The following is a 9,225-nucleotide window of genomic DNA, read 5'->3' on the forward strand; positions in this document are numbered from 1 at the left end:
AAAGGAGTAAAATTGCACAAGGCATGATGGGAACATCTCCCATTGTCCTTTACACTCCAAGGGCATGATAAGTATTTCCTCCTCCTTAGTGGGATAAGAAACAAGAAATGGATGGGGCTGGGACATGCATTATGTTCCTAAAGAGCAGCAGGGTGTTCTGGTACCCACAGATATCAGGCAGCAATGCCAACACCTTCCTGCTTGTTGAGGGCCAGCACCACCAGTGGCATCTCCTTGATTTCATAACCTGCTACATCTCAGAGAAAAACTGACAAGTTGTGGGCAGGATGTGTTGGACCCGTGGGTGTTGACGAGAGGGGACTGAAGGCTGTTTTGTTCATGCAGACTTATTTTTTCTGTGCTAATCTCTACTTCTCCCTGGTTGCAGGTGTATGAGGAAGCCTATCATGCCCTCCACAAAGAGCTGCCTGAGGTCTCTACCTCTGTCTTCACAGAAATACTGACATGGATTGGCCAGAAGGTCTCAGCAGCTGGGGAAACCAGCCATACTTAAAAGCAATTTCATTTGCAGCTCTTACTGGGGTTTTCTGGGAATAGATGTTTTTCTTACTAGAAATCTCTTGGGGAAAGATCTAACATGGAGGGATTATTGGAATATTTTATCACACACAGTATAATGGAGGGTGGGGGGAGAGGCACAGGGTAGGGTATTATTTGCTGATGTAAATGGCCACTGCCCTAATCTGGAGAAGAACTGATAGCTGTGGGATGCCCCTCACCCACCAAACTTTCTCTATAGCTTCCCCTTCTCTACTTTTGCTGTGGTGACTGGGGCGTGTTTATAATGCAATAATTATTGGTATGTAAAAGAAATCAGTATCTTCCACTTCATGGTTTTGATGCCAGGTGCATCCCTTGTCCCCACCAACCAGTACCTTACAAACCCTGGTCCTTGAGAGGAGAGCACTAACGAAGGTGCTGTGCAATGAGGAGAGGCTAAAGATGGAGTTGGCAGCTCCCTGAAGGTGAAGAGCTGATTTTCAAGATCAGACCCTTTTGGATACTACCTTTTTAAGTAGACCAGGACAGGGGAGAGCATAGAGAGGCCTCCCCCGCCACCCTGCACATCCTCTGTGAGTTTGCACTCAAAAAGCATGTTGAACAGTGCTTTGATTTTCATCATCCAAGCAGGATCCCAGAGGGGAGAGCAGGAATGTGGAATCAAACCCACTTAGCACATTCAATTCCCATGCTTTTCCCCATGTCAAACCCCATCTCCTCTGCAAGATGAACTATTCTGTAAATATTCCTAAGGATAGGGTTTTTTCCTTCCTTTTTTTTTTTTTTTATTTTTTTTTTTAATTAATCACTTGTGCTACTGAAACTGAAAAAGCAAAGTCAAAGTTATAAGAGAATATAGTAATATATTATATGATCTATATAGAGGTGTCTGGAAGCTGGGAAAGAAATGGGAGGAGAGTAAGGAAGGAGTTAATCATTCCCTTTCTTGGCAAGGAACAATGTTGTCCTACCAGGATCCGGTCCTCTCACCATAACTTTACAGTCATAATCTGTTGTTTTTCTTCATCAGTTGGAAAGTGTCCTGAAAATAATGCTAGAGAGAAGTGCAGAGCATCTGGTGGGTGGGGAGTAGCAGTGGGTGTCCTCATGGTCCACTGGTTTAGCAGAAGACCCACAGCACGAGCAGAGATCCTGTCCAAGCTCATCCCAGTCTCCTCCTAATCAGCACTGGGGGAGGTCACTGAGGGGCTGAGCTCAGCCCTTTGGGACGTGTGGGCAGCTGAAGGCAGAGTGTAGAGTGTGATCATCCATCCAGCCTCTGCCTCCTCTACTGGGGCATCCACGGACCCTGCTGTACAAGCTGCTGTGGAGGAGCCTGGGGACAGGGCCTGTGGTGCAGGTAAGCCAAATTCTAGAGCTGCCTGAGTCTCTGCTAGCAGGAGGGTGAGAGGAAAGAGTGTAGACCCTGGATGAGAGCAGAGACATTGTATTGACACAGTAAAAGCTGCAGTGATGACAGAGCGGCTGTGCAGGCCGATTTATTCAGCATGAATACACTTTTGGGCACTATCCAAAGGGAAGGGGTTTAACCAGCACCTCTCCCTCTGGTTTTGCAAGAAGAGAATGCAAATGTTGCACTATGAGAGAGTGGGGTACCTCCCCCAGTGACAAACCAGCCCTCACTGCCTTCCCTGGCAGCAGCAAGAAACACCACTGTGTCTTGAGCTGCTGTCCCCAGGGCTGGATCCCTCCTTTGACAGTCAGGGGGTCACCCACCTCTTCTCCCTTTTGGAAGCAGTTCTAGCAAGGTTCAGGAAAGGGACCTCTGTGCAATAACAGTCAGAATCAGTCCCATTCAGTCCTAGCAGCATGGATGGATGAGAGATATGTGGATGCAGGTTGTGTCCTTGTAGTTGCCCTAAGGGGCCCAAGTCAGGGAAGCTCTTTTATACAGGTTGATTCAGGCACTTTGGCATTTGTATTTTCTTGCCTCTAAAGAGAGGAAGGAGCTGTAGTTCTCCCAGCAACGCCAGCTTTTTATTGAAATATTATTGCAGTGCAATCGGCTGTTCTCAGCAGCCCCTGCTAAACCTCTGGTGACACTCTGGGAAGGAGCAATGAGCAGGTCACCCGCTCCCCATCTTCCAGCAGCCTGTCTTGAGGCAATTTCTCTTGCCTGAGCAAGCTCCCTCCTGGCCAGATGCTGCTAGAGAAAGACAGCAAGAAGTGAAACACTACAGCAGTGATAAATCACACCTCCTTCTTCAGCTGGAAGGGGAAACAAGTGGGTGTGATCCAGAGGTGACAGACGTTGCGGGGGTAGTAGCAAGATGATGACTTAAGGATAGGATTTTTGAAAGCACTTTTCTTGAGGAAGTCAGGAGGAGTAAATCAATGCCCACATTCTTTACATCCCTTCCAAAGTGACAAGCACTTTGCAGGAGGGGAGAGGGAAGTGACCCTTCAGCAGAAAGGTCAGAGACCCACCGCTCCCTTCAACCTGGCAGAGGAAAGTCCGTTGTCAGTGCCTTTGCTAAAATGTGTCCTTTCACCCAAGAAACATCTGCAGCTGAACAGAAATAAAGGGAAACAAATTACATTATCTGGGGAAGACTTGTCCTTCTGTCTATAGCTAAGCTCAGCAGTGGCACATGGCCTGGGGAGGCTGTGTTTGAAATAAAGGTTAACAAACAAAACCTGCAATGAACAACGACAACAAAAAAGCCAAATGACCCCAAAGCCATGGCACAGCAGCAGGTATTGCCACCCTCAGCCACTTTTCTGAAGAGTTACCTTCTGAGGCAATTTACACAGTGAAACCTATCCAAAAGAAGCTGGGCACTGCCCATGCTGACCCCACAGACCCCTGGGCTGGCTGCTGAGCAGAGAGGGGCCACAGCTCCTTGGCAGGTGGGGAAATGAATGCAGTGGGAAGGAGTCGGGAACAAATCAGCCTGGGCCAGGTGAGACACTGAACTGCACATTTCAGCTCTCTCTGCTGTTGCTGATCCCTTTCCCTGCCTGTAAGCTCCTTTATACTGACCCAGTTAGGTTTCACCAAGCCCCAGAGGAATTCTTCCTTGGCTGACCAGATTAGCAATGAGCAGAGCAGCTGCTGAGGGAAATGTAATTACACTCTATTTCCAACTGGCAGGTACCACTTGCAGGGAGCACAGCTAGCCTTATGAATGTTGCTGTGCAGAGCCGCACGAGAGTCTGCTCTGCCTTGGAGAACAGGTGGCACTCGTGACTGAGCAATAGCAACGTGTAACTACTGTATATATCACCACCTGTAGCACTGAGAGGCCATTTCCCACTGCCTAACCCATCATGTTTTCTATTTAGCCTGTCCTTTTTATACCACTCACCTTAGCACACTGCCAGCACAAACCCGTTGGGATCACATTTCCTTTTACAAGTAATTCCTGAGGTTGTCTCTCTTGTTCTGTTGTGTTCCAGTTCAATAAAATACATTATATATATATATATATATATATACATATATAAAAACATATATACATACACATGTATTTTCAGTGGAAAAACCATATACAAGTTTAGGATTCTTAAAGGAATACAATGTATATTGCAACTAATAATAAAGTTATGTTTTCTGAACAGAGCGTGTCTGAGGTGTCATTGGTGACCATTCCAAAGCGCTTCCTACAGCCCAGATTAAACAACAGTGTGGAGCTGGTGGAGGATATGCAGTAAAAGGCAAACTCAGACTGCTTCAACACCTGGTTCCCATGCTTTTAATAGCCTTATAAAACATGATGTTGGTCCCAAACTAAACACAATTCCAACAGGAAGCATCTGCACCATGGCCAGGAGCAACTGCTAATTAAATCCTACATTTTGTCCTCAGTTGTGACTGCAGATCAGGCTGGGGAGTGGCTTTGATGCTCTCAGCTCCCAGGCAGTGCCCAGATGCCATCAGAGCTCCTGGTCCATCCAGAGCTAGGGTTGGTGCTGTCAGTGTCCCACGCTGCAGAAATGCCCCTCCTGTCCAGAGAGTGGGGCTGGGCCAAAGAGCAGCTACAAGGTCCTCTCCTGCTCTCCTCTCCATGCTTCAAGACAAGTCACTTGTCTGAGGGCTCCCCAGCCACTCACACTCCAAAACACATGAGGACTGCTGCAGCACAGGACAGGACAGCATGCTCTCATGCCACCCCTCTGGCCAGAGTCATTAGCACCACCAGACCCAACCTGCAACCTTCATCAACTCATTTCAACTTCCTTATGCCTCAAGTCGCTAAGTCAAGAGCACAATATTCTCCTTCTGCAGCCCTGTGCAGGCTCTGTGTCTGATCACATCCCAGCCCACCGGGTCAGAAGCTCTGGCCGAGGGCTTTGATGCCCATCAACACAGACAACAGAGCTGGGCTTTTCACCAAGCCAGCAGGCACACCATGCTAGTCAGAAACATCATTAGTAACAACATTTGCCTTAACTCTGGCAAGTCCACAGCTCGCTCTTCTGATATTTTGATGGTTTATTAAGCTCATCACAGTTTTGAGAGCCACTGGAGGGTGCACACCATGGTGCTGAGACAGGGACTGAGCACAGGAGGGAGGGGACAGTCCTTCACAAGGCTGGGAGCAGCACCAGCACAAAGGAGCTCTTTTGGATGTGCACTTCTCCCTGTGTCACCACCTGATGGCTGGTGAGCTGTCACAGCCATAGGTGACCTTCCTGTTTTTAGCCTGGCTTCTACTCTGATCCTGTGAGTCTGCAGGAACCCTGAAGCTTTTGCCTTTTTCTCTTCCCTCAGCCTGTCCTCAGTCCCTTGTTATCCAAGGCTGGCCCTGGGGGTAGCTATAAAGTGGGGATCAGCCAATGAATGGTAAAGCAGGAGCCAGAGCAGTGTCAGGGTGAGGGGAAGAGCTCCTTAGCTTCCAGTCCCCCTGGCAAGGACAGAGAGCCTGCATCACCATTGGGACATAAGAGGTGTCACAGACACAGTGCAGCACAGACCATGCCTCTGTCAGACTTCTGGCACCACACAGGCCAGGCTCAGGCACTGAGAGCAGCAAAGGCTGCAGCTCCAGTGAGCAGTGAAGAATTTTAATTCAGATCTGCTCAGCATGTAACCCACAGCGCTTCACTTCCATTTGCTGCTGGTTAAGCATCAGAGGAGGGAGAAGTGGGGCTGCAAGCCACTGCTGCAGAGCTGCTGCTGGGGGTGAGCAGGGTCTCACACCTCTCCACCTGCCACTGTCCTGCCCAGCTTCCAGCAGAATTTCATCACAGGAAAAGGGAGATGGAACCGAAGGGTTGTGCAGGTGCCACCACAGCACCAGAGACACGGGTGCCACACACATGCCTGACTGCCTGCCAACAGCACTCCTGCTCACCCAGCCTCTCAGAAGTGGGGGCTTCATCAGTTATTTCCTCTTCTCTCCACATAAAAGCACAAGTCTCCTTTGCTCTCCTCCCTCTGATGAGGAAGCTGCTGATGTGGAGCCACCACTCATCTTCCTGCTGCTCTCCAAGCAGCTGCCTTATTAAGCAAAACTGCCACAACCGTGAGCAAACACTGCAGAACCCACATCTCCCAACTGGCACAAGCCAAACAACCAGCATTCCCATGGCCACCACTCCTCGGAAGGGAGTGACACAGGATTAATTTCCCTTCTGTCTGGAGGAAACTCCAGTGTATGGAAACATTCCAGGAATTCAGATGAAAAACAATTCCTAAGAGATCAATTAAGAGTTTGGAGAGATCGCATGATATGTGCTATCCAAATGGAACTTGGAGAAGAAAGCTACTTGGCCTGGGGGGAAGCTGATGAGAGGGCAAGATGTCAAGCATGGAAAACACTTGTCTTCTAAGAAAACACAGAGACAAGAATGGCAGAGGGAAAGGAATGGCAGCTCAGGGGCAAAGGACAAGTGGTACCTTAGGAAGGTTCATGACCAGAGGCAAGCAAACTTCTGCCAGAGCACAGTAAACACTGGCATGAGACAGAGCCCCAGGAAAAGCTGAGCTTTCCAGCCCTCCCAAAGTCAGAAGCCTTTGTGTCAGCATCTTGTCTTCATTTACATAGAACAACCATGCAATGGCAAACCAGCAAAGCTCTCTGCAGGCTGACACAGTGAACCCTGGAGCAGATCTTTTTAGCAAATAAACAACTCAGGCTCCCCATACAGAGGAAAACAAAAAAAACAGCTTTTCCCTCTGGCTGGACTGCAGGGTCAGCCTCATGCTGAAATGACAGCAGTGAGCCATCCTCTCTGTGGGCTGCACAGGGCAGCCCTTGTCTTTGTCACATCAAAAGCTTCCAGGGTTCACCCCGTGCACTTAAAGCCAAGTCCTCTCCTCCCATGCTGAGCTTATGTACATCCCCTGCTGGGGCTGGTCTGTGCCAAAACCCAGCCCTGAGGCACTTGTGTGACTGGTGAGTCCTGGATCCCCAGTAAAGTCTAAACTGGCAGAGCAAGAAGTACCGGCCCCTTGTGTGCTTTCAGACTGGGAAGACTGATGTTTAATTGCACACCTGATTGGAAAAGGTCACAAAATCAGGAAATAAGAAATACCATCTCCCCTGCCTCCAGCAAGAGAAGGAGCAGTCACCCCAGGAGCAGCATAGCCAGAACCAGCACCCTGAACAGCTTTGAAGATGCTGTGCCTGGCTGGCACTCAGACCAGAGAAGCAGCACAGCAGAAAACAACTCACCTGAAGCATTTTCAGCTTCTCAAGAAGAGACTTTGGAAAAGGGAAGGAGATTGAACTTGCCACCAGCAAACTTCTTTTGAAACTCCTGGATAATTTTTCGTTTTAGATGCATGGAGAAAGGGGATGGAAGGAGCTCTAGAGAGCAGATTGCTGGCTCCTGTTATAGAAGCAAGCTTAATAAAATTAATAGAAATATTGGTAGTTCTGCTATGCTGTGCCAAGAACATGTTAGAATAAATCCTTCTGAGCAGACAGGAGAGCTACAATGTCAACTTAGCCTTGATATGAAAGATCAGCCTTCATCTCCTAAAGCACATCCCAAGGAGCAGTAATTAACACACCAGCTTGCCTTCCCATCAGAGCAGGTCTCTGCACAGCCTGCCTCATACAGCTCATCACTGTCACAGTCTTGTACAAATCGTACTGGGATGACTGGCTCACAAAGAAGTTATGAAAGAATAAAGAGGGAGGCATTTTCCTTACTGGAGTTTCAATGACATCACAGTGCAACACAGACCAGCTTGGTTTCCTGCATGGGGAAGTTACATCAAGTTATTTTGGACCAAATCTACCCTTCCCTGAGCCCATGAACAGAAGCATCTGACCACACCATAGCACTCCTTTCACCTCCTTTTCCTAACCCAACATGCCAAAGCAGCAGCCTTGCCTTCTGCCATAGCTGCTCACTACCGCAATCAGACAAGGCAGGCTGCTGTTGTCATGAGTGAGCAAATCTCACTTTCTAATCCTGCTCTCTTTCCCCTTGAGCTTGCTCTGCTGGTAACAGGAGGGAGAGGAAAGCTCTCACACTCATTTTCAGAGCTTATTTTGGGAACTGGCAGCCAGTCCATTGGGACCAGAGCTAGTTGTTTGCATGGTACTGATTCTCTTCCAAGGCTTTCTTTAATCTGCTGAAATGCCCTTCAAAGCTTGCCCTGCACTTTTATGCTTACAAAGTTAACCACAACGGGGAAAAGCAAAGGGTATGTGCATGCTCACCCCCTTTTCCCCCAAGATGCTGATCACAAACGAGTTTGAAGTTCACAGCTTGACTTTGGCTTAAGGATCTGCATGTCCATACCTGCAGCCAGATGTGGCTGTTGTTCCCTAATTAACTGCCCCTCTGCAGCCCTTGACTTGGTTATTGCCAATAACCCACCTCCAGTTTCCAGCCTCAAAACCATTTGCAGCCTAAAAAAGGGTTCTCTGTCCTTCTCCCTCAGCACTTCCTCAAGGCAGGCAGCAACCCCAGCAGAGCCAGCACCTTTATGCAAAATAGGCCCCGACTATAATAAATGGTTTGCTGGTGTGGCCCCTCAATTAATTTGTTTTGTCAAATCTGTTTTAGCTTAGAAGGTAAAATAAAGACCTGCATCTCAGCACACCTACCCCCTGTGAGCAGAGAACCAAGCCAAGCCATGGTTTCCCATCAGCAGATCTAGCCAGGATCACTCATCCCTGGAAGCTGAGCACACATTTCAGCTCCCAAACCTGTGATCCTTGAGCCTCAAAAACCTGATTAAGCCTTGAATTCTTCCAAGCCCTCCCTTCAACAGCATTAGTCATTCAGATGTTATTAGTATCTCCCCCCTGAAAATTCCATGTTCCTACACAGAGCAAAAAGGACAAGATGAATGCTCATTCCCTGAATGCCAGTCATGCTCTGAAGTCAACAGGGGCTGCACAGACAGCTCAGCTATTGCCTTTAGCCAAAAAGTTGCAGCCACCCAGGCATACAAGAAAGCAGATAAGAAAACAGGTGCCTGTGTCCTCAGAGAGGAAGGACTGACCAGACACTTCAGCAGAGTTTTGGAGAAAACACAGGCTTTGATTCCAGGAGTGTACTGAACAAGTCAGAGTAGTTAAGCACAAAGGCTGAAAAATCTCAATCCTTGCCTATAAAAGACAGTCATCAATGGCAGGGGCACAAGATGACAAGAAGAAAGGGAAAGACAACTTACCTGTTAACAACACCACCTCCCTAACAAACAACCATGGCAGTGACCAAGCCTGTGCCCTGGTGCTGCTAAAGAAAAGGAATAATCCGTGGAGAAAGGAGACA

At 48.3% G+C, this 9,225-nt stretch overlaps 1 protein-coding gene across 4 annotated transcripts in view; it reads left to right on the forward strand.

Moving 5' to 3' along the window:
- The window catches only part of MGLL (monoglyceride lipase), a 101,961-nt gene extending 97,980 nt beyond the window's left edge, over positions 1-3,981 (forward strand). For all 4 annotated transcript variants that reach the window (XM_015641018.3, XM_033517505.1, XM_015641015.3 and 1 more), the window contains one exon: positions 389-3,981. In XM_015641018.3, coding sequence (XP_015496504.1) covers positions 389-514 — 126 coding nt within the window. In that variant the 3' untranslated portion in view covers positions 515-3,981. The remainder of the gene's footprint in view (positions 1-388) is intronic.
- The last annotated feature ends 5,244 nt before the right edge of the window (positions 3,982-9,225 follow it).

Source organism: Parus major, chromosome 12 (genome assembly GCF_001522545.3).
Source record: "Parus major isolate Abel chromosome 12, Parus_major1.1, whole genome shotgun sequence".
NCBI lineage: Eukaryota > Metazoa > Chordata > Aves > Passeriformes > Paridae > Parus > Parus major.